Here is a 24,965-nt window from a genome sequence, read left to right as displayed (position 1 = left end):
AACAGATGGTCTACAGGTGACACCAGTAAGGCCACTTCATCATCCCTCCTTCTATCTTTGAAGATCGCCAGAAGGTGCTACTACAGTCTCTGCTTACCCTGCCTACCTGAAGGCACACATTTAGCTTATTCAAACCAAAAATCCCGAGGCCATCTGTAAGGCAAGTTTTTGAGGCGCTAATCTAACCACTGATGAAGCATGGTCCCTTGGCCCACCCTCCTAATCATCAGGAACAAGGCAAAACTTAATGGAAGAAACCCCTCAAACACACCTCACTGAACTCTTCAGTAACGGAATCCCTTGATGAGACCTGAACAGCTCAAGAGGAATATGCTGCCAAGACAGACATCTAAAAAGCAAATGCAGAGTCCAGGCCATAAGGAACAGAACAGAAAAGAATGAAAATACCCAATCCACTCTGTAGATCTCAAGCTGTAATATTCAACTTCACACCCTGTTTTCCAAGAAAATTAGAGCAAAAGGGTTCCGAGAGAGAAAGCAGAAAAAAGGAGAAAGGTCTGGAAATCATCTGTAAGCAGAGACTGAGCTGCTTTTTAGTAGGAGACATGATAGAGAAAAGGGTAATACATGGCTTTTATTTCCTTTCGCATTTAACTGAAGAACAGGGTATCATTCCATGAAAGCAAACAGCAGCACATTTGAAACTGAAGGCAGGGAACGCTTTATTCCGGCGGGAAGAGCCAGCAGGGGAACCTGGCTCTGCAGTCCTGCAGGGCCACGGCATCAGGACTGTTAAAGAAAGGATTGGGTATTTGTAAGGAACATAACATCTACAGCTATAGACTGCCTGCAAAAACATGTTGCAAGCACTACTTCTTCAGGGAGTAAACTGATGATGGGGCTTTGGACGGCAGCTCCTGTAGTGGCAGAATCCCTAAAAACTAGCAAAACGGTGAAGGTAATGTAACAAAAAAAAATGCTAATGCTCAGCTCCACCTCTTTGCCACTTATGTGCCTTGTGGGGCCTCCAAAGGAAGCTGCAAACTATCAGCAATGTTGTGAAACAATGTGCTTTGTTTCAGGTCAAGCTCAGGTTTGTCTGGAGCTAGGCAGGGGCTCACAGGGGCATTTGTGCTCCAGGCGGGAGGAAACCCACGACCGACCAGGACAACTGCTGGATGCAACACACTCTGCTGGTTCCACCTTTGCAAGACGTTACACTGAGTTTAAAGCTACAGCCTGACTGCCTAAACGAAGTTAAAAGGGAGGGAAAATCCAGCACTTACTCTTTCTTTACCCACCCAAGCAACTTATTCTGAAATATGCTGAAAATATGTCAATCTGATGACACTGCTGAACAGCTAAAAGCAAGGCAGTGGTACTAGCAGTAAAGTAAGAGAGCCCTTGGGACTTGCTTCGAAATTTCAGAGGGACTGCGAGGTGCTCACGGGGTTTCCGTCAATCCCCCGCTCACCACCCTGTGAAAGCGGGACGCCATGCGTGGGCACCCCGAGCCAGCCGGCGGGGCTGGGGGGCAGAGCTGCCGGAGGGGTCTGCCGCTTTGGGGCCGAGAGAGGGGCGAGGATGGGAGGTGCTTTCTCCGATCCTAACCCTACCAGCCCTCCTGCCTTCTCGAGAAGGGAGAGCCCATGGCCTGGGAGCACTGGTGCTCCCTTTCGGTGCATTAATGGATGGCTGTCCACTAGAGGCCACTTGCCCCTTGCTCTGTGCAACCTGGTGCAACCTCTCAGAGAGAGGCTGGATGGACACCTACTCGGGTCTGGCCTGGCTCTTCTATTACCCACAACAGAAGAAGTTCAGAGAAGAGCAACAAAAAATTGCCAGTAGGCCAGAGCAATTGATTTATAAGGAAAGGTTAGGAGCTAAATTTGTCTAGCACAATATGGGATGACTAAGATGGGGAGGGGACAAGCCAGCAGTCTGGAAAGATCTCAAGGGTGTAAAACACAACCAAAGGTATTTTTTTTTCAGGCAGCCCTGCACAAAGACACTTAGAAATGGGTTAATATTTAAAAGAGAAATTTAAAATTAGTATCAGGGAGAATTCTGCTAATGAGAATCATGCTGAAGCGCCCAGCCTGCTGGCATCACTGCCTGGGCTGCCATAAGAACACAAGACAAAAGGGGAAAGAAAAAAAAAACCAGTAAAGAAAACTGAATGAACGATACCTTCATCCGACAGTATCTCCTGGTTGTCGGGAGTACGTGATTCAGCATTCCTACTAGAAGTAATTTTCAGTGATAAAAGCATCATGCCAGCAGGCCAGATTCGAAGGGAAGCCAGAAAAACCCACAGCCTGACGACCTGTGCGCACTCACACCTCCCTGCTCTCTCTGCAAGCACATCAGTAAACAGAACTGGCTCACCTAAATCACCGTACCTTGTACCAACCATCTAGGCTAAATGAACGCTGAAGGAAAGCAAGCAGGCATGCCCCTGCAATGCTGGCAGCTACAGCATCTCCCACATGTTGCTAACAGGGACTCCAGCGGAGCTTCCCCTGACCCCCAAAGGCTGCTTCACAGTGCCAGTACAGGAGCTTTCCTGTTTCGCTGAGAAAAACGCATCTGGCACGTCTTCGAGGGGCAGAGGCGAGCAGTTCACACTGCCCCTTTGCAGTAAAGATGAGCCAGGAGGGCTACAGCAAGCTGCCCCAGCTCTGTGGGCAAGGGGCTGCATGGAGATAGCCATTGGGCCCCACATCCATCTCCTCAGCTCTTCCCTAATCCCCTGGCTGTTGGGCTGAGAATAATTTAGCCGTGGAGTGTCTAGCCAAGGAGTGGATGTTAAGATAGGGATAAAACCACAGGGGCAAAGCTGGTTTGGGGATAGCGGAGGAGAAGACACTCTGGCTGATAGACACAGACGGTAAGAGCTCAAGAAGGAAAAGGATTAGAGGCCTGTGAAGATTTTCCTGGGAAGACATACTGATGAGCCTGTCCATGGAGGAGAGGAGCAGGAGGTGTGCTGCTGAGTACACCGAAGCATTCGGATGCTGCTGTGACAGTCACAGCCTCAAACCCCAACAAAACGGGAGTGGGCTGCGCAGCCCCTACTTCTCACCTGCCACGGTGGAGGAACAGGGACACACATGCCAGAATGAAAAGACAACACGTAAGACTGTAAACACACAAAGTTTTCAAGCATGAAGGGTTTAACCTGTGGATCTCTCTGCCACATGGCTATGCTGAAACTAAGAATACAGAAGTATTTTATAAGGCTTAAATATTTCAATGAATCCTATAACCTACTGAACTAGCCTGGATAAACCACCATAGCCATTCACTTCTGAAGCACCTGCTCTGTTCCCTGACTCGCCCTTCACAGAGGTACCGGATGGGACGGAGCTCACGCGGCCGACAGACACATATAGAAACGAACAGGAACAAAACCCACTCCCGAACAAAGTACCAGCACCAGGCAGTGACAAGGAGACACCCCTCCACTGGACGTACGGATGGCTCTGACAGACACGCGTAGAGCCGGGGGAGCGAAGGGACGTAGGCAGGCGCTGGGGATGCACTGCACCATGTACCGTGCCATGCCGTGCCATGCCGTGCCGTGTCGTGCAACCCGTATGGTGTGGTGCGTGGGACCAAACCACACTGCATGCCATGCCGTGCAGCATCCAGCACCGGGCACTGCGCCGTGCCCGGGACTGTGCTGCGTGCTGTGCCATGCACCATGCCCCACGCCATGCACCATGCCCCGTGCCATGCACCGCCCTACACCATGCCCCATGCCATGCCATGCCCTGCCCCATGCAGCGTCCTGCACCGTACCATGCACGGTGCAGCACCCTACACCGCGCCGTGCCATGCCACACACTGTGCAGTGACCTGCACCGTGCTGTGCCGTGCACCGTGCATCACCGGAGCGTCCTGCGCACGCCGCGCCCCGCACACGGGGCCGGGGGGAGGGCGGCCAGGCTGGCTGCCCGGGCTCTGCGGGGCAGCGGCGCCCGCCACGCGTGTCCGCGGGGCCCGTGGGGTGCTGCAGCCGGGGCAGCGGAGGGGCAGCACCAGGACCCGCCCCTCCTCAGCCCCCGCCCGGCCCGTACCTCACACCGCCGGAGAAGGAGAGCCGCCCGCCGCCGCGCCGCGCCCCGGCCCCGCCACCGCGCTCCGCCCGACACGTGCCGTGCCGTGCCGTGCCGTGCCACGCCGCGCCGCGCCGGCGGCGCTGCGGCCCCGGCCTCCCGCCGGCCCTGCGCAGGGCGCGGCGCTGGCCCGCCGCCCCGCTTCGTGCCGCCCGCCGCCCCTCCCGGGCTGCCCCCGCTTACCGGTGGGGCTGCGGGGCGGCGGCGCGGGGCGCTCCCCCGGCGGCGCGGGGCGGCGGCGGCGGGGCGGGGGCCGGGGGGCGCGGGCCCCGCCGGGCGGGAGGGGGACGCTGGGGCGGGCTCCATGGCAACCGGATGTAAGCGGCGGCGCTCTAGCCGCGGTGGCCGCCTCACTGGTGCGGCGGAAGGGCGCGTCTCTGTGGTAACGCGGAAGTGCGAGGGGCCGGCGGCAGCACGGGACGAGCCGCGCCGCGGTCACCTCAGCCTTCCCCCCCGCGATGGCGGCGGCGGAGACGCTGGTGCGCGGCCTGGCGCGGCTGCTGCAGGACGCGGGTGAGTGGCAGCCGACGCGGGCCCCGCCGGGCTGGGCCGGGCCGGGCCGGAGTGAAGGCCCCGTTGTGGAAGCAGCAGCGCTCACGGCCTGTCCCGTCCTTCCCCATCCCTGCAGGGGACCTTGTCCTGGACGGCTCCAGCACGCTGACGCTGCTCACCCCCACCCTGCAGCACCTTACGCAGGTCTTCGAGCAGCACCTGGGCTCCCGCAACCAGAACCGGGGCTTCGTGGCCCTGCCCTCGCACCCGGCCGAGACTGCTGCCATCCTCCAGGCACAGTTCCTCTTCGACGTCCTGCAGAAGACTCACTCCCTGAAGGTCCGTACCTACCGTGGCCGGGGATGTGAGGGGCCAGGGGTACTGCAAGGCCAGCCAGTGGGGGTGGGAGGCACAGCTGTCTGCTCCAGAGTGGCCTCCTTTGGTGCACATTGACCCCATCTTATGTGCATGCTATGTGGGTCTGATAGGTCTCACAGGGCTGTTGCATGGAGTCGTAGTTCAGCATGGTAGTGTGTAGCTACTTTGTCTAGGATCAGCCACGCAACTCAGCGGAAAGTTTTTCAGAGTTAAAAATAGGGGCAGCAGGGGTTAATTATGTTCAGACCTTGGTAAGGTGTTGACATTGTTGGGAAAATGATTATTTCCTGAAATGCTTGAGCAATTCAGGCAGTATCTGGCAGCAGAGCACAGCTGAGTGCTCCCTGAGTGATGATAGATCTGCATGAGGCAGCAAAGCCCCGGGTATTTGAGCAGAGCAGCCAGGTGACGTATGCGCCCACTACTCTGAGACCTTCTGCTTATTATTTCTGAGTGTTACATGCTTCTGCCTGGGCAGTGGTTCTGGTTGATCTGTTTCACAGCGTGGGACATTGCTAGTAACGTGACCTCGTTAATTTTAAGAAGGCTGTAATAAAAATAAAAGTATGGAGCTAGGGATTCTTCAGAGAGCTTTTTGAAATGGCATGTGTTACGAGGCTGCACATGATTATACTTGGCACTGGGGCACTGCTAGGAGGGTAGCAGAGGTGAAATGGGCCTGAAAGGGGAAGGGGAATTAGCAGCTCTTCTTAGTTTCCGCAGTGGTGCTCAGGAGGTGTTGTGGCTGAGCACTACAGCCTGTGATGTCTTTAAAAGTGTTTTCTGTATGAGACAGATTGGAGATTATCTGAATGTTGTTGGGAGGGTTTTGTAGCAGTGTGCTGAAGGTGGAGATTGGAGTGGAGCCCGGGGCTGTGAAGAAACACGGGTCCCCTGGCAGGAGGTGGTGGGGAGGGATGCTGCAGTCAGGAGGATGTTGTGGTGAGTGCTTGTCTTAACCAAAAAATGAGCTGTTTCTGTAAAAAGCCTGTAAAGAAGGGGAAGCTAACCATTGTGGTGCGGTAACTGATTTGCTTGGAGAAACTAATAATTTATATCAGCCTCATCAGATTCCTAAGACAGTGGATGGAGAGGAGACAGTCAGGACACAGAGCAAGGATGGCATCTGAAATAAACTTTGCTAAAACTGATCATCAGAGCTTCCCGGTGCAAGCTTCCCCTGCAAGTGGTCCTGTTCAACATGCCACATTAGTGCTGGCAGGCAGTGGGCAGTGATTCATCACCACCATGGCTGTAACTGTGGAAGCAGTAGTGGTGATGAGGCCTTGGGATGTCTGTTCTGCACCTGATGAGTCACTTCTGCGTGAACGTAGATGTAGCTGGCAGAGATGATCTCTCCAGTTGTACTCTGGTGTCTGCAGTGGAAGCGTTAACTACTTCATTACTCACTTTTACTGAAATAGTTTATGCACTGTCCATAGGAAGCATAAGAAGCTGGATTTAATAAGCTGTGTTGTGGTACATGAACACAGCCTAACTACCCTGTGGTGAAAAAGCCTGTGGCTGCACTACAGAATGCAAAGAGGAGGTTTGCAGGTGTCTCAGTCTAATGCTAACAGTGTCTTGGAGACCAACTGTTTTCCATTGTATCTGCTTGTGATTTGCCTTATTTGGCCTGTTCTAGTGAAATGCACATGCACACCTCCCACCAGTGTGCTCGTTCAGCTCAGTTGCTCGATAAACACAGCTCCAGCAGTTAGATTTGTCTTTATTTAGTAGATTTGTTAGTGGTGGCTGATGAGGAATCCAGTTGTCAGACCTCCCTGTGGTTCTGAAAGTGGTGAAGCCACATGGGCAGGGGAGAAGAAAAGGAGCTCTATGGTCTGGCAGACCGTGGTCTTGTGCTACCTAACATGCTTTTCTCTTTGACCTCTATTGAACTATGGGGCCAGGAGACAGTGCTGATACCAGCATCAGGGGAGAGCTTGTTAGTGAACACCCGAGCTGAAGGGGGGGGCCTGTTCAAGGTGCTGCAGTCAGTGCATCGGGAGGGCTGTATTGCAGCGCAAATCGAGCTTGACATGAGACTTCTTTTCTGATTTCTCTAGCTTGTTCATGTTCCAAACTGTGTTTTGCAATCTGCTGTGAAGATCTTCCCTTTCAAGTCCCTCCGGCATCTAGAAGTAAGTATAGGAGGCAGAACTGGCTTTTAGTCTTGCTGTTTGGCTTTCCTTGACTTAGTTTTGTGGTTGCAGAATGCCTCTGCTCCTAAAAACTGGGTAGGCTTTTGTGGCTTCCCTAGAAGGCTAAGTCTAAATCCTGCAACACTTGCTTGGCGTGAAGCTTGGATATGAGCAAAGGTTGGAGTGCTAGGGAGGGAGGCTCCAGCAGGAAAATGGGAGATCCCTTGTGGAGATGGGCCTGGGATGGCAGCTGCTCTTACACTATAATATTTTGATGTATGTTGTCCTTATTTTCTCCTCACTGCTGCAGTTGAGGTCTGTCCCTCCGCACTGCCTCCGGGGACTGCGATTTGTCTATTCTCAGCTGGAATCTTTAACCTGTTGCAAATGTATCAGTACACTGGAGGTGAGTGTTTCTACACAGCTCCTGGGGAAAACTACAGGACAAAAGCTGTCTTGATCCTACAGCCCTTCGCACAGGGAAGATGTAGGAGATGAGGTTAACCATCTTATCAATCTATGTTGTATATGGCTTTCTCTCCCTTCCCCGTTCTGGGGTCCTACTCCTGAATCAAACAGCGTTGAAGTAATCCCTGGTTGGATACACGTGTGCTCTGTAGTCTCCTTTTTAGCTGCTTGAGAATTTCTGGCTCCGGCCAATATTCGTATTGGCTAGGTCTGACTGTGTGTCTGGTCATTTCCATGTTCAAAGGCCTGCAGCTGATCGAGGTTTATTTCATTGTGCCTCAGCAGCCTTAAATTAGAGCTGATTGTCAGAGGGAAAGAGGGAATGCTATGCCCCAGTGCCTTATCTGCACTGGTGCCCAGCAGGTTTCTGAGACATGAAGGCAAGCTCCAGCTGTGGAGAACTGAGTAGTGTGGGCTGTGCTAGCCATGGGGCTCTGGGCTTCTGTCTGTGGCACGGAAGCAGCTGTCTGCTGGTGAACAGGGGCTGCTGGTAGGGAGTGCTTTGAGACCAGAGCACAAGTTATTTGGCCAGGGCATGTGTATCTGGCTTCTGCTTTGATGGAGGTCTGAAAAAGGTTTTTTTAGCATGAATCTTTGTGTTTAGTGTTCAGAGCCTACGAATTGTAACATGTTAGGTTAACCATTGCCACTTGAGTGTAGGAAGCAAAAGCATCTCCCCTTTTTGCTAAATCCCTAGCCGTGGAATTCCCACCACCTCCAAATACTTGAATTGGTGACATAAAAGTCATTGCTGCTCTAGGCAAGGCAGGGTCTGTAAAGCACAATATGCCAGCCTTGTTCTAGACTAGCTGTTCTCCTGTGTTCATCTGCTGTTACTGTAACAGCTAGTACTCACCAAGGAATGGCTCCTCACTTCTTCCTAGGAAATCATTTCAGCATGTGGTGGAGATCTGAGCTGTGCTCTCCCGTGGTTGGAATTGCAGACTGTGAACTTCAGCTATAACTCGATCACTGCCTTGGATGGCTCACTGGTGAGTGGGGCATCCTTCCTGCATGACTGAGAGGAAGAGAGGAGATGATCACAGCCAAGAACTGGGCACTCTGTTACTGATGCTGCTAGGTCTGGGTGGGAGGAAGTGGGCAGTGTTAATTTTGCTGGCCTCTCCCAGCAGGACATGGTTTCTATGCTGCAATGGAGATGTGTAGGATCTGATCTAGTATCTTTTTGCCCTTCAGCAATTACTGAATGCTCTGAGAGTCTTGGATTTGAGTCACAACAAGATCCAGGATTGTGAGCACTATTTAACGGTGAGTGTCTTGGGCTGAGCACCAGACTTTCCCCATATGGAGAGGACACTGCTAAAGTGCTGTAATCATTGACCATGTGCCTGCTAGGTGAAGTACAACAAAAGAAACTGGAGATGTGGCTCAGCAGTCATGTGATTCAGAGCTAGTGCCTGCAGCCTTGACACTGTTGTCCTGTATGTGCAGCCCCTGTGCCACTGAGGCAGAGAAGGCAGTGTTCCTCATCTGCTCTAAGACAGGAAAGTTAGCTGTATGTATCACTTGGCACTCCAGTGTGGCCGAGTGATACATGCAGTGTACGCTGTACATACAGTCGCACATGCAGTGTGCACTCCATTCTGGCCAACACTTCACTGTAATCTGTGCAGCAGGTGGGGATTATGTAGCCGGACATGGGGCTGTAGACTTGCTGTTAGGTTTCTTCAGACCGCCAGCAGTGTTTCCTTCTCGCTCTCAGAAATCTCCTGTCAGTTACTTTAGAAAGGTGGTAGTCCATCACAGTGGCATGTGCGTCTCCGGGGAATGGCAATGAAATCCATGCTTTGCTGGGCTAGATCTGCTTCTTTTGAGAGAAGCTATGAAACAGCTTTTCATGGAGATGGTGGGGCTCACAATGTATCATTCACCATCGTCTTAGCAAGGTAAGAAAGGGCTTCTTTTGGTAGTTCAGTCCTTTTGCTGAGGCAGGGGATCCAGTCCCTTCCTGTGATCCATTGAAGTTTATACGGAAGGAGAAAGCTGCTCCTAGCAAATTTTGTAAAGCAATTAGATCATCCTGAGTGCCCCTAGGCAAACCACTCCAATGTGAACATCAAAGTCTTGCTGCAAAAATAGTCTTAAGAAACTCACTTGTTGGTTGACCTTGGTGGGATAGAAAAAATGGTAGGGGCTAGTACCCTGTCTTGAGTTCAGGGTCAGGCTTTGAGCTAAGGTCTCAATTGATCTGGTGTTGCTCTTCTCTCTGAACAGACCCTTACAGAACTAGAGTACCTCAATCTGGCTTATAACTTCCTTTCCAAGATGCCAAACCTTGGCATCTTCAGCCGATCCAAGCTGGTGACTCTGATCCTGCGCAACAATGAGCTTGACAGCATTAATGGTGAGCCCACAAGGGAGGAGCATTTCTGAGTTTCAGGCCTTTCTCTCTTCCTCAAGGAGGAAAAGAACTTGAAATCTTGAAATCTTGGGCACAGCTATTTTTGCTAGGGTTCAATTTTCGGGGAGAGGGGTAGGTGGGAAGTTCCTAAGTTATATTTTCTAGAGTGCTGATGGCTTCCTGCTTTGTTTGCAGGGGTTGAACAGCTAGTGAATCTGCAGCACCTGGATGTGGCCTATAACCTGCTGCTGGAACATGCCCAATTGGCACCATTGTCCAGTCTGCACTATGTAAAAAAAGTAAGCACAAAGCCTGATGGGTTGGTAGAGATGTCATGGTCAGGGGGTGCAAGGTGGAGACTGTGCAGTGAGAAGAGAGTTTTGAAAGATCAGTTCAACTCTTGAGCATTTAATTTTAATGTGGGAAGCTGATGGGGGAGCCTTGGAGAGACACCTGTATTTCAGCCTTCATTTTCAGTGACCCCTGCTCAAGCTAACCTTTTTCCATGTATTCATCCCCACCTCCTTGCTCCCCCTTTACAATTTTAACACTGTCAAGTTCAGGAAAGATCCTGCCCTAATCTTGTGGATTTGTGTGTTCAGAGAAGTCTGAAGGAGCATAACTGCAGTCGCTATAGTGCTTGTGAAGGAAGATAGCCTGCAAAGGACTGTTCTCTCAACACTTCTGAGAGTCAGTACTGAAAAATCTCCTAATGATTTAGGGGCATGAGCAGGAAGTACTTTAATTTTCTTCTCTGTTGGCTGAACAAATCTCAGGAAGCATTGTAAAAGCTCAGTCCTCTCCTGGCTTGATCACTGTTCCACTGCAAGGATATTTCCTGAGGCAGAGAGAAAGCCTGGAGCCTGCAGGCAGATTAGGTCGGGGTATAGAATATTGATTCTAATAACAATTTCTTTATACCCCCCACCCAGCTGCATTTAGAGGGAAACCCATTATGGTTCCATCAAAACCACCGATCTGCAACCCTTGTACATCTGTCTCCCAGGGCAGCCTCCTCCAATGTGAGTATTAGCCATGTGCCTTCTGCCCCTGCTGTTGAAGGCATAGGGTGTTCTGACACTCAGGGGAAAGAATTGCATAAACCTGAAAATTTTATTCCAGTGGTGTAACAGTAGTGATTGTTTTGTGGGTAGTTGGTTTTTTTTTACGTAGAGTAGTTTATCCTTAAATTCTTACATGGTTTGCTGGCCAGGGCAGACAGAGTTGAATACTGATCTCAGGTTTACAAGACCTCAGATCTTAATAGTGTCTGCTTCATCAGTTCTGCTCACTGATGGTCCCTAAACTTTACTCTGTTCCTGCTAGATGGTGACTATGCAGCTGGATTTTGCAAAGAAGGAACTCACTGTCTTGGCCCACCTTGCCTAATTACATACTCCTTTGGCAGCTGTGGCCACCTCTTTCTTTCTCCCCATCACTCTGCTCAGCTAGGTGTCATCACTGTTTCCCTCGCACTCTGGTGCTTAGGTCAGTTCTTGGTAATCTGATTTTAAATAAAGAAGCCAGCAAAGAGAGCATTCTGGCAATTTAGCAAAGTAAACTTGCTTGCTAAGGGTCAGAGGTGTTCCAGAGCTGGTCTGCCATTCGTATTCATTGTCTGATGATCCCATTGACTGGATTCATTGTCTTCAAACTGCATCTTGGAATAAGCTTTCACTGAGCTCAAGTTACTGGAAGCTAGGTAGAGTCAGACTAGAAGTAGGGTACAAGCTTTGAGGTGAAAGTGAGTACCTCTCAAAACAATTTGTGAGTTGTTGCAGAATAATCTATAGTATCTTTTCCGCAAACTGCCTTGGATATGTTTCTGGGAGTTGTAAAGTCTGTAAACAGGAAAACCACAGTGGTCCCTTCTGGGCCTGATATGCTATTAGGTCAGGTAGCTACAACTAAAGGAGCGATGGATAGGCAGGAACAGGGTTGTTTCTGGTAGTCTTCGCAGTTTTGTGCCAGGGATCCCAACTCTCGGGTGGTCTGAAGGGGAATAGGAGTCAGCAGATGTTGTTGTCCTGAGTATGTGCCAACCAAATGGAATCTGACTGCAAATGGGTCTCTAATTACAGTTCCTCTTGGATGGGGAGCCACTCTCTTCTTCGGACCTAATGGTAAGTACAATTGCTGTAAACTGATCTTACTGGCTTTGGGAGTGGGAACTCTGACAGGTTTTTGCATTGTCATGTGTCCCTTTAAATCTGTATGGGCTGCCTTGACTCTTTGACACAGCTCATTTTGGCTCAGTCCGTGCTGGTTCCTGGTAATTGTTGGGACTGGCCAACTTATTCTGTGTAACTTATTCTGTCCTATATAGCCTTGCAGAACTTGGAGCTTTGCCTGTTTCCTCTTCAGGTACTATCTGGTACTTGACACTTGAATTACATGTCAGCAAAACAAACATTTATCGGTTTCCCATCTGCTGTTTTTAAGAAAGGCAGAGATTGAGTTAAATCGGAGTGGTCGTGATAAACAATCCAGTCAACCAGGCAGGATCTGTTGTCACCACTTCGACTGAGTTGCTGAAAGTTTGGGGTGAGGGGCAGGGAAGTTGTCAGCTTGAGTTGTGGCTTGGTTACCTTGTCTCCCCTTTGCACTCAGCAGGCAGCGTTCTCTTCTTTTGGCTTTAGCACCTTCCAAGGCTTGTGCAAAGTGTGTCACAGTCCATCCACACTTCTACCTCAGAGAAGACCGCACTGGACCGCAGTGCTCTGGACAGTTCCTGTGCTGCAGACTTCAGTGACAGTCAGTCCCCAGCAGAGAATGTGGCTGTCAGGCTCCCTCGGAAGAAAAGCAAGGTCTGGGACTGAGACAGCTTCTTAACCATGTAGCTGGCATGTTGGGTGAAGGGGCTGCCTCCACGTGAAAGCCTTGTGCAGTGAGATGTGGTCTTGTACTGACTGTGTGGTAGTGAGCCTCTATGCTGCTGTGTGTTATGAAGGGGCCGGGCTTACCTGCATGTCTTGATACACTGTGACAAATGTTTCATGGTGTGCTTCTGCACTGTAACAGCTATGAACCCTTCAGCTTGGCAGAGCCCCTCATCAGATGCTGTTTTGGTTGTTCTGGTGCCATCCCAACTATTCTTACCCTGTTTGTTCCAGGGAAAAGTCAAAGTGCGCAGAGCAAGCATTTCGGAGCCCAGTGACACAGAACATGAGCCCCAGGCTTTACCTCTCTCTGCTGGTGAGGCTTGTCTTCTTCCTCAGTAACACAGCAGCTGAACTGCCCACAGTCAGAGGAGTGCTCTGGCATGGTGACCATTTTCATACTTCCCAAGTTTTCTCTCTGCAGGCCTGGTCCTACAGCATCAGAAGGAGATGAAGCGCTTGGACAGCTTCAGAGATCGCTTTGGTGTTGACTGGCTGCAGTACAAGAGACACCTGGAGGAGCATGACCAAGTACCTGTCATCTGCCGTAGCCGTTCTGCAGATGAGATTGGAGGCAAACCTGCTGCAATGGACTTGCAGAGTGAGAGCTCTGACCCAGAGCAAGGAAAACCCCAAGTATCCCAGAAAGAATCCTCTCCTCCTCTGGATGATACTGAGAAGGAAGAAGAGCCTGAAGTACAGCTGGATGAGTCTGTGGAAGGAGAACAGAGAGGAGAAGAGGAGGCAGATGAGCTAATGCTGGGGGAGGAAGAGGAGGAGAAGCCAGAAGGTAAACAGGTCCTTTCACTGCTGTGTTTGAGGGCTTGGGTGACAATAGAATAGATGGACCAAATGTGATATCCCTGAAGCTTTATTGTGCTGCCCAGTATTGTGGGAATTCTAAGGACTTGGGCCAAGTACTGACCTGTACTGTGTCTTGCCTGGCAGTGGACCTTTGCCAGCCAGTGCTGGTGAGCCAAATAGAAGGTGAAGGGGACCCAGAGCCAGACTGGATCTTCCTGCGAGTCACAGCTAAGCATGTGATTGAGGTGGAACTGAAGGCTGCCAGAGTCCTCCACAAGCTAGAGCTGAAATGCCTGCAGAAGGTGGAGACCTCTGAGATGAACTGGAAGAGGATGGTGAGTTATGCCTCTGTGTGAGCCTTTAGCATCTTACTCCCTGTGTGCGCCAGCATTCTGGATCTGGGCTTCTGTCGGAGTACCCTGCAGGTCTTTTTCCTAGCTCCTGCAAAGCCTGATTGATTGAGCACATCTTCCACCCAATGCATGTGTATCTAACAGCATCTGTATTGCTTAGAGTACCTGTGATAATGCAGCAGAAGCCAGCACCAATTCTGCTCCAAAGCTGGAGTTAAAAAGACAATGGCTGGACTTGTTCCAGTGTGCAGGAATGAGAGACTTCTCAAGAGGAGCCTAAATGAAATGGAGACCTCCTTCCCATCCATTCCTCACTGGGATATCACTCTGACCTTGGAGGACTCTTTGTGAATTGCACTTTTTCTTAGGCAGTGCAGCAGTGATGTTTAGAAAGCTACTGGTAGCTCAGTGGGTGGTTTTTCATCTGCTCTAGGTGCATGCTTTAGCACTACCAGCCCTATTTTGCTTTTGTGGTTATTTAGAAAGGGAGTTTGGAAATCTCTTTTTCCTCGTGGTAGGATTTTAACATTTGACGTGTGCATGGACACGTTCACAGGCTTCTCTAATACTGTTTTCCCCAAAAGCTCCAACTCATTTTATCTTCCTGCCCTTGTACTACTTGAATGTTTGTGGCTTGATATTTTTCTGAAATACCTTTGTGAAAAGGTGTTTTGTTTGAAATGCTTCATTCTGGGCCTTGAAACTTACTGTTGTCCTCAGCACTCATGAGCTTTATTTTTACCTATTTATGCCCATTTTACCAGGCTCCCAAATGCTGTCAGTTATGGAGGGCTACTCAAGGCTTACTAAATTAAGTGCTTGTACAGCCACATTTCAGCCAGTTGCAAACAAGTGTAGTCTGTATACTGGATGCTGCACCCTTTTTCTAGAACTGGTGTTTTCTGTCTCCTGCAGGACCTGGAGCAAGTTTTCCCTGTCCTCACATTGCACTTCAGCTACATTCGCAAGGATCGGCAGAAGCGCAAATATGTGGTGCTTGACGACTGCCCGGAGCAGTGTCTACAGGTAGGGGAGGCTAGAGGGGGAAGCCTGGGGGGGGGGGGCAGGGGGAGGGCAGTGTTACTGGAAGATGCTGAATTCTTCCAGTCAGCACAGGGCCCCTGTTCTCAGAGCATATGCACATCTGCTGCCCTCTGTCAGCCCTTGTCTGGCTTGTAAGCTCAGGATTTCTCATGCTTCACAGATGACCTGTGGAGGGCCCTGTGAGCATGGCCATGGGCAGTGGAGCTCCTGGAGCATAAAGGGTGCTCTCAAGGAGAAAGCCTTGCAGTTTTCTCCCTCTTGGGAGAAAAGTTAGTAGTCAAGATAGTGATCTTTACTTGTTGTGCATGTACAACGTAATGTTTCCTGGGTGCCGAGTGATGCGCTAGCCTGTACTTAGCCCTCTGGACAGTGAGATGTGACCATGTAAGTGTCAGTGTTATGGCAGCTCTGGTCTGCACAGGTGCTGTAGGGATTCCGGTCTCAAATCCAAGTATTTTTCTCGAGGTACTGTTGTTTAAGTACCTTTTAACAAGTTGTTACAGAGAAGGCACAAATAGGTGGGACCTTTGAGACCAGAGTTCCAGGGAGAGCCTGTCAGTATGTAGATACAAGGCACAGACCTACAAAACCAGGTTCTCCTGGTCTTCTGCAGTGAAGCTCCGTGCCCTTGGCAAGTCTTGCACAGACTGGCTGTTGTACTCTGTTAGCTGGGAAATGCCCCTGCACCCCTTGCACTCTGAAATGCTGTAATGAGGCATGTGAGGAGACTTGCTGATGTCAGAAGCATGCTTTTATTAGGATGGTTATAGTTGCCTGCTAGCACTCTTTTCCCTGTGCTGCTACTTTTAGTCTGTCCTGGAAGTGTTGTCCCCAGCTGTTGAGGAGAATCTGCGAAATCAGGACCAAGAGAAGGGATCCATGAAGCTCCAGTGCCTGAAATGCAAGCAGGAGTTTTTGCAGTCCCTGGCTCCCTGGCATCAAGGTCCTTATCCTTCAGAGGTTAGAGATGCCAAAATCCTGGAGACCCTAGTTGCCTCAAATCAAGGTAGGATGTAGTGCCCAGAAAAAGGATGCTTGCTAATGCCCATGCAGACTGCCAGAATGGCAGCTGTGGTGCAGAGCATGGAATGTATAGGAGAAGGTGATGCCTTGGCTGTACTGGAATTAAAACCTGTTGTGGGATGTAATCTCACTTGGCTCACTTGGACTGGGAAGAGCCTGCCTTGTTCACTAGCAGGAATAAGCCACTGTTGTAAGGTAAAGCAAACAGCACCCCTGTTGTGGGTAGCCTGGGGTCTGGGAGAACATAGGGGTGCTGGAAACTGCAGATGGTCCATAGAAATCTGAAGTCTGGGAGAGGCCTTAAAGGTCGTGTAGTCTCTCGTCCTGTTGAAACTGTGGTCAGTTCTGCCACAGAGACTAATTTGTTCTAAAGTGCTTTTGCTAACAGAGGCTTCTGGGGAATCTGCTCCAGTATTTCAGGTAAAATTTTGGCTGTTAGACATCAGAAAAACAACCAGAACCCTAACCTAAGTCTCCCTGGCTGTGATCTTAAGCCTACTCTTACTTCGCTTACGGGGAATGATTTATTCCTTTATATTTGAGGGCCATTGTTCTCCCCCCACGATTAGTCCTGTCTTCTGTCCTCTAGACTAAATAAGCTCAACTCCCTAGATAATTTGCTTGTCAGTCATATCTCATACAATGCAGTTATTCTTGCTGGTCTCCTTTGTACTCTTTCCCATTGGTCCACATTTTTCTTTGGGTGTCTGAAACTAGATGTGGTATTTTGGCTGAGACATGGCTAGTGCTGAATAGGCATCTTCTGACAGCTGAGTTTTTCAAAGCTCAGTTTATATTTGAAGTGGGGAGTGCCCAGCCTTAGCTTGAAAGATGCTGCTTGTTTGACAAAGTATCCTGGGATCAAAGTACTGCAGTGAGGGCAGAAGTGCTGTCCCAGCTGCAGCACTTTCCTCCACCCTGCGACGCTTTATCCACCCCACCAGGGTAGTGGAAGTCCTGAGATCCATCTGGGAGTCTGCTGTGGTGTGGGTGAAGGGAGCATCAGGAACTGGGATCAGGAGGGATAAGGACAGCTGGAGAAGGGACACGGCATGCTTGTGGTGTGGCTGGCTGGAGGATAAACCAAGCTGGGGATGGGGGTGGCTAAGGAAGGTTGGATTGGCTGGTCACGAGTTTGGGCTTCAAAGGCTGTGTGAGCACTTGTGGACCTGAGGTGGAAGTGGAGGAAAGTCATGAGCCAAAGCCCTGATGTAGTTTTGGTTGCAACTACAGCACACACTGGTCACCCTAAATCTGAGCAGAGCTATTTCAGGAGGGTGTTGGTACTGATACAAATCTCTCATTGATTTGTGAGGGGAGGTCTGTAGCATATGATTCTGAACAGAATTGCTCAACAAGTTGCTCAAGTTGGACTATAACTATTGTCTGCTTTGAAAGGGATGGTTTGTGGTTTGCAGAGGAAAAAAAAAAAAGTAAAATTTTGTTGGGGGAGAGCTGTTCTGTTTTTTCTTTATCCCTGATGAAATCTTCCACAGATGCTGCAGCAGCTGGTGAGCCCATAGCCTGTCCTGGTTGTTCCAGTGACCATGTGGTCATCTTGCCTTCAGAGGTGTGCTCCAGCACACCTTTGCCACCTGGCCCTGATAGCATGAGTGAGGACCTGTCAGACTCTGTCCTGGAGGGAGGCAGCCAGCAGGAGGGCCCAGAGGAAGCACCTGCCCTGGCCAGCAAGAGTGGGAGGTTCTACATCGGCGGGGAAGACAGCTCGGAGATGGATACCAGCAACAGCACTAGGACCCCGGAGCTGAGCGGCGAGCATGACGGCACTCTCCATTCCAGCTCCCGCAGTTCAGATGGGGGCTGCGGGAAGAAGGAGCTGGGCATGAAGAGCCAGTACTTGGCCCTCAGCCACACAGACACCAATGGGGGCAGCTTGATGGGGAGCTACCATTACAGTGTTTCTCGTGGGCCCACTCCTTCCCAGCTCTCTCTCAACTCCGAGTCTGAGGAAATGTGGAATCTCAGTCCTTGTGAGTATGTAGGAGCTGTGCAGGGTTTAGGGCTGTTGCACAGCTTGGTGTTGGGCTTTGTCACTGCTGCTTGCATAGTGCCCTGCCTCCTGTTTAATGAGGAAGGGGGGTCATCAAGCACAAGCAGCAGTGACCATGGTTCTTATGGGCAGAGTTTTTCATTCCCCTCTCTGTTCAATCCTCATGCTTGAAGGTAGGGAAAACTGAGTCAGCTCCTAATCCATAGTATTGCTCAGACTCTGAGTAATAGGGTCTTGTTCTGGGAGCTGCACTGCTCAGTTACAGATACATTGGGTTCCTGTGGCACCAGTGAGCTGCCAGCTGGAGCATTACCTTCAGAGAATAGTATGCACAATTTCTCTGTCTTTATTCTCTGATTTAAGTGCAGTGTGAGGCTGGTATGTTTCTTGGGGGCTCTGGTTAGTGGATCTACAGTTACTTGTGCTTTCCTCAGTGGTCTTTGTGAGCTTCAGATGACAAAGCCTGTCCAAAAGAAGAGACTGTGTGCTGGCTGTGTGAGTGCTATGGTGGAAGATAGCAGTTACTAGGAGGTTGACAAATGCTTTTTGTGAAGGGCCTTGGATTTCTGATGTAGCAGACTGCCTTTTCTTGGGCATCAGCTTGTGATTTACACAATAACTGAAGGTGGAAAGGTGCTATGGAGGTTATCTGGTCCAGTCCACGAAGGGACTCTACTGCAACTGCAGTCTAGTCCTGATTTTCAAACCCATCAGCTTCTTGATCTATAGAGATCTCCCCCAGCCTTTCAAGACTGCTGTGCCTCTGAAGAGGAGTTGGTATAGGACCAGTGTTTAGGATTGCCATGTTCAGTCTTGTGCACTTGAAGTGTGAGAAATAAAGCAGTCTCTTGTTCAGGTCAAATCGCAAGCTCCCAATTTAAAACTGAGCCCATGAAGAAGTTCCTGCTGAGGAGAAGTTCATTAGTGTTTCTGGTGGAGAACAGGCTCTGCTGGGGAAGTGTGTACTCTCGGGCAGTATTGTGGCTATTGTATAAATTGGCATACAATCGCATGACAAACCTAATCATGTTCTTAAGCAGTTTTATTGGTGTCTTCCTCAGTCCCCTTTAGCCCTACTACAGCTGAAGTCAGAGTTTAAAAAGTTGAACCTGAGCTGACAGCAGCTGAAATCGGAAATATCTTTCTGGCTTTGTGATAAAGAATTGCCCTCCTGACAAATCTGGCAGCAAAGCCATGTCCTCCTGTGACTAAGCTGAGCATAAGTTGAAGATGGGTTAGACCGAAGCTTTGTATATCTGAAAAAGCAAGTGATGGAGTCCCCTCATGTCTCCACATTTGAGACCGGTGGCCTGGAAAGCCCTAGCATTGACCCTTTGTCTTGAGGAGAGACTTAATGGAAGCAAATGTGCAGAGGGGGTGACACTGCTGCCCTGGTGCCAGTCTGCATGCTTGGGCAGCATCTGGTCAGTGGACAGAGTGTCAGCCTTACACTTTTCTCTCCTCAGCTGTAAACGGCATCCTGAACACAAGGGACTTCCGTTCTGTGGATCATCGCCTGAAGCTGTACCTGGATATGGAGGTTTTTGAGGAGAACGCTGAGGAGTTCCAGTGCTTCCTCAAGGTGAGCTCCTGCAGCACCACTCCTACAGCTCCTTGGCTATCCTTCTAGCCATCCTGCAAGTTCTGCTCTGGGGTGGCATCCCAGAGACTGTGAGGTGTGAAGGGAGCTGAAGTGTGTTTGAGTCGGTCCTTTCCGTGGGTGGGCTGGCAAGGGGCAGGCCAGTGCTGTGACCCACCCTCTGTGCTCTAGGTGGTCATGGTGAAGTTTGGCCGACAAGGAGAGTTCCTCTCAATTCTGGTTGCCTCTGATCTCAAGATTTATGTGCTGGAAGTCACTGGGGTTATCAGGTGAGGAGAATGGTGGCAAGTGAGAACCTGCAGCAAGGCTGTGCGTGCTGGGTAGTGCCAGCCTGTGCTAGCCTTACCCTGGAGGTGTGGTGACATGCAAAGGCTCTTCTGGCAAACCCCACTGCTGCAATCTGATGTGGGAGGGGAGATGGGGCAACCTGCTGCAGCTGAGGGCTGTGCTCTGTGATTAGGGGACAACCTGCAAACTGGCTGAAGAAGAATGACTCTCACTACCTGTCTGACATTTCGCATCTGGAAGTGGGACTCTGCCACCAGAGCTTGCGAATGGAGTTTGAGAACCCAAAAGCCTCCTACAATCTGCTGGTCCGGAACCAAAGCTGCTGTGACCAGTTCCTGCAGATCCTGACATGTAAGAATAGAGCTGTAGCAGGGGCAGGGTGGGTAAAGGATTTGGAAGATTTGCTCTTGGAGAGCTACCAGGAGAGCTGTAGTTGGATGTATGTTGGAAATTCACTTCTTGCCAGCTCAGAAAAAAGTTGGGGGAAAATCCCACTGGCATCGTAACTTCCAGTGCCTCTCTGTAGACTAGAGAACCATCCTGAGCTGTTATGTACTGCCCTTGGGCTTGCAATAAAAGACATCTACCTTCTCCCCCTCTTTAGATCTCATGCAAGACCTGCCTGCTAAGCACAGGAGTAAGGTGAAGGAAATCCCCATTGTGGAAATGAATCCACAACATTGGCTATGGTAAGAACAGTCTCTGAGAGGTTAGAGTTTTGGATAAAGGGTGTCTACTTGTCCAGCAGTGCCTGGGAAGCTTAGTGCTCAAAACAGGGCAGCACAGGAGGAGGCACCACTGGAGTAGCAGCCAGGCCTATGTTATAGGTTTAAGGCAACTGGCTCAGGTAACTGCTGCACAGGGGGTGAGCAGGCAAAGGGATGTCATGGACTGAGCCAGGCTGGGCAACTCCAGCTCTCCTGGAGGAGCCTGAGCAGAATATAATGGAGGAAGGAAAACAGGGAGGCATAGAGTTGCCTCCTCCCTTGTAAGAAGCATTTGGTCCCTAGCTGGCAAGGTGGTGGGCAGAGTAATGGGAGAGAGAGGAATTCTGCAACACCTGGAAAAAATGGGTCCCTCCTATCCCCAAGAGGACAGTGAACAGTAGCTAGCTCACAGCAAGCCTACACTGGAAACAGAGTGATTTCTCGGTCAGCCTGCTGTTATATCTCCTCTAGGCCTCTGCTGGACTCCAAGACCAGAGATTCTGCAGCTGCAAATGATACTTGTTTCTTCTACCTGCTGGCCTATCTGATCCAAGGTACAGGAGATCTCAGGGGCCAGGTGTCCCAGACCTTGTGCTGTCTGCTTACATTCTTGTGTTTTTAATGTACAGTCTGTGGGAACAGAGCTGGGCCATTGCAGCACAGATGGGGTGGGGGCATGGGTTGAGGAGTTTTTTTTAGTGTTGAGACATGCAGGATAGCAGCATGCTTCTTCCAATATATCCAGTGAGTCTCCCAGCCCTTTTCTGCATGGAAGTCCAGGCTCTAGGGAGCACTTCGTCTTGCACACCAGGTTTGGTGACAACTCAGAATGGCTTCTGAGAAGCTGGAAATTATCTAAGGGCTGGATTGTTGCCCTAAGCTGAGGGGTTATATACACACAGCTGGTTTATGTGAGGAGCTGAAAGGCTTCTCGTTTTGGGAAAACATAAGCAGGTGTCCAGAACTTGAGACGGTAGGACAGATGCAGCCTGCTGCAGCCTACCAAATTCTGTCCCAGGGCTTGCTGAGGGCCAAATGTGCTAAACCTGGGATGTGAGTCTTCAGTGAACAATTCCAGTGTCTTCTTAGCTTGGCACACTGGAAAAAATCAACCTAGCCGTTAATCACATTCTGACCAATTTGTTACTGCTCTTGCATCCTCCTTCACCATTGGCCATTGGGGAGGTATGAGAGAAAAAGAATGAGAAGGAATCTGTGGGAAGTATGTTTATTGGTCTCCTCAAGCTGAACAAATAGCCTGTGGGAGGGAGAACTTATAATGCGTTTTTCTTACTCTACAGTTTTTCTCCTTTTTTAGAGCATGGTGTCCAACACTGGACACAGTTCCAGCTGAGGCCTCACTGCCAAGTAGACAGGACTAATTAAACATCCCATTTCTGATATTCCTACTAATTCCCAAGAGTGAGATGTGACAAGAAAAGCAACACGTTGCTGTAGCCGCTTGTGATCCCCTGTGACCTCAGCCAGTTCTGCTAGTGGTTCCCTATTTCTGTGCATCTGACTTATTCCCAAGTTCTAGTGCTTTTCTTTTGCATCCACTGAAATCAGCTGGGTTATATTTATGCTCCCTTCAGTTTATCAAAACTACTTTGCTTCCTGCCATACTTATGACACATCCCAACTTGGTATTAAACTTTATGTGTGTGCTCTCTGTTCCAACCATCAGATATCTGCAGCCAGATGAATTCAGGCCAAAAAAGGCAGCCTTTTAGCTGGAGCTGCTGACTTTTAACTAAGGAGTAGTAAAGTGTTGTTTATGAGGTCACAGGACTCAAGTGTCTTTTCGTGCCTCACATGAGGACATAGGATGGACAAAGCTTGCTGGGCAGTGGTCTTTCGTATACATGCTCGTGCAGTGAGCTTGGTTAAGATGGTCAAGCCCAGCCACGTTTAGCTACTCTGCTTCCCCTCTTCAGTCAGGAAGCTGGATAAAGCTGTTCACCCAGTCACTGTTGCTGTAAAGGATTTCCCTAGGGGAGGAAAGGAAAGCAAAGCTGGTTCTGTGATGACTCAGGCTCTCAGCAAGGCCTCTCCTATTCCCTCGTGTCCTTGTAGGGGCATCTGCTTTCCCTGTGACCCTGCTGAGCACCCGAAGCATGCTGTTTCTGCTGGAGGAGAATCACCAGTGGCAGGTGCAGCCCTCCTTGGATGAAGACCATGAGGCAGAAACGCCTCCTAGGAGCAACATCCAGTTGAAGGAGAAGCAGCCAATCAGCAGTATTAGCAATGTTATAACCTATCGCCTCTGTCCTTGCGACATCAAGCTGATGCTTTATGATGAGGTAACCAGGAGGTGGTTGTGGGGCACACAAGATGCTGGGGGCTGGATTCTGCTCAGATCCTGTTCCTGCCAAGAGTGTCTTGGGGCTGTCGTCTCCCATCCTAACCTAGGGCCTTGCACCGCAGAGGCAGGGGAGCGCAGCGAATTGCTGCTTTACAAAAGTCATGCAGGGACACTTGCACGGCTGGTAGTGGAGAGGGAGGAGGATGTCAGTTAGGAATTGGGAGGAGCTGGCAGCTTCGCTGGGATATAGCGGCTCAGGGCTGATCAGTGCCTTTGGGGCTAGGCATTCCTCATCTGCCTCCCTCTCTTTCCTTCCTCCCTTTCCTCCCTCACAGGTGCTGAAGGTGGAGAGCACTTGGCACATCCGCACAGAGTGCCCTGAGCTCCTGGTAGAGCTGGTGGAGTGGATCCGCGGACCCTGGGAGGAGATGTTCTTGATCGATCTACGGAAGGCTGTGTACGAGGGACTGGAGTGAGCTTGCCAACTGTAGACAGGCGGGACTTGGAGTCAAGGGTGCTGCTGTGCTGGCAATGGTGCACAAGTGTCTCCCACTCCCATCTGACCTTGCTGTCCTGTGGCCTCTACTTTCTACTCTACTCTTGCCCCTGGCCCTTTTTGGTGGGGAGGGAGGGGAGCACATGATGGTCCAGACTGCATAGTCGCTCACTTGCACTGGGTTGGCCATGGAAGAAGGAGGTGGAGGGTGTTCCCTGTAATACTGCATAAGCTACACAGTTTTAACTTGGCAGTGTCTGCTAGTCTCCTTCAGGGTCACTGAAGGAATAGGGGAGTCAGGCCAGAGCACGTGCAGTGGGACATGCAGTGGTACTAGGCAAACAGCAGGCCAGGGTGCTGGGGTCTTTCGAGCAGGTGTATTTGCTGCCTTCCTAGCTGTCTCAGAACAGCTGCCATTATCTGCTGCTGATATTATTTTTTTCTTTTCCTCCCCCTCCCTCTTGTCCACGGCTTCCCTAAAGCTGCCTGCTTCGAACAGGAGCCTGATTGCACAAGGGGATGAGGCATGTTGTAGTAATAAACCCACAGAGAGCCCTTACCTGCCTGCCTGGCAGGGCATGGCTCTGTCTGCTGCTGTAGTCTTTCACTGTCACTGGGGAGGGAGGAGCTGTGAGGCTCTTAGCACAGAAACGTATTGCTCATCGCTTGGGGGTCAGGACCCTGGTGGGCACTGGCAGGTAAAAGTGAGGCTTAGGCTTTTCTGAGCAGTCCAAAAGCAAGAGTCTATTTTAACATGAGTTTTACTATTTTCTATTGTAATAAAAACTTCTATTTATTGAATTGTCACATTTTCCTTGTTTCATCCTCTTGCACTGCTGTAATGTCTTTGTAAGGTCTTGCATACTAGCTTTGCAGCAGCCTCACGGGTTCCCCAACATCTCACAGGGTTTGAGCCATTCTCCCCGTCCTGTTCAGGGTGGATGCTGATGGGCTGCTAAACTAATCTCCACCTGCCTGGCTCCCAAGCAGCAACCAAGGAACAAGGCCCAAACAGGATTAAACGGACAGCAGGTACTGGGTGTGCTGTTCTCCTGTGACAATTGCCCTCAGGCGAGCATCCTGTGGGCTTCCAGCTCCAGCAAGTTGCTTACTGGCTGTACAGGCCCTCAGAGGCATGCCTCTCACAGGAGCTGTTGCTGCTGTGGCTGTGGAGGTGGGAGTGCCTGCCCCCAGGTTCTTCCCTGTACCAGGCTTTACCTTGTCTCAACCTCTTCTGCACAGAGTTAAATGCAGCTGAAAAAATGCTGCTGCCTGGCCTGGGCTTGCTGTGTCACAGGGTCTCTTCACCCTGCCCAGTGAAGAGCAAGTGGACATGCTGTGTGTGGTGTTTCGATGCAGTTGAAGCTCCCTTTTGGGCTGAGCAGAAACGGGCCTGTTACATTAAGGTGCTGCCAGGTGGGATCTGATAGCCCAAACCGGGACCTTTACTGCTGATTGCTTTTCCCAGAGCAGCGTCTCTGTCTTGCTAGGAGTGTTCAACCCACAGTTTCAGGCGAGTTTTCTGACTG

The 24,965-nt window shown here is 50.4% G+C and overlaps 1 protein-coding gene across 1 annotated transcript; it reads left to right on the top strand.

Moving 5' to 3' along the window:
- The first annotated feature begins 4,540 nt into the window (after nucleotides 1-4,540).
- STK11IP (serine/threonine kinase 11 interacting protein) lies at nucleotides 4,541-24,145 on the top strand. Its single transcript, XM_059820379.1, has 24 exons — nucleotides 4,541-4,595; nucleotides 4,711-4,913; nucleotides 7,022-7,096; nucleotides 7,407-7,502; nucleotides 8,449-8,556; nucleotides 8,762-8,833; nucleotides 9,800-9,929; nucleotides 10,122-10,225; nucleotides 10,859-10,948; nucleotides 12,008-12,049; nucleotides 12,566-12,733; nucleotides 13,040-13,121; nucleotides 13,230-13,595; nucleotides 13,754-13,944; nucleotides 14,878-14,988; nucleotides 15,817-16,012; nucleotides 17,526-18,020; nucleotides 19,507-19,622; nucleotides 19,812-19,909; nucleotides 20,101-20,279; nucleotides 20,533-20,617; nucleotides 21,107-21,189; nucleotides 22,712-22,938; nucleotides 23,276-24,145. Exons 1-24 carry the CDS (start codon nucleotides 4,541-4,543, stop codon nucleotides 23,414-23,416), a joined length of 3,513 nt encoding a protein of 1,170 aa, XP_059676362.1. The 3' UTR covers nucleotides 23,417-24,145.
- The last annotated feature ends 820 nt before the right edge of the window (nucleotides 24,146-24,965 follow it).

Source organism: Gavia stellata, chromosome 8 (assembly GCF_030936135.1).
Source record: "Gavia stellata isolate bGavSte3 chromosome 8, bGavSte3.hap2, whole genome shotgun sequence".
Lineage (NCBI taxonomy): Eukaryota > Metazoa > Chordata > Aves > Gaviiformes > Gaviidae > Gavia > Gavia stellata.
This window is presented reverse-complemented; position numbering and strand designations above follow the sequence as displayed.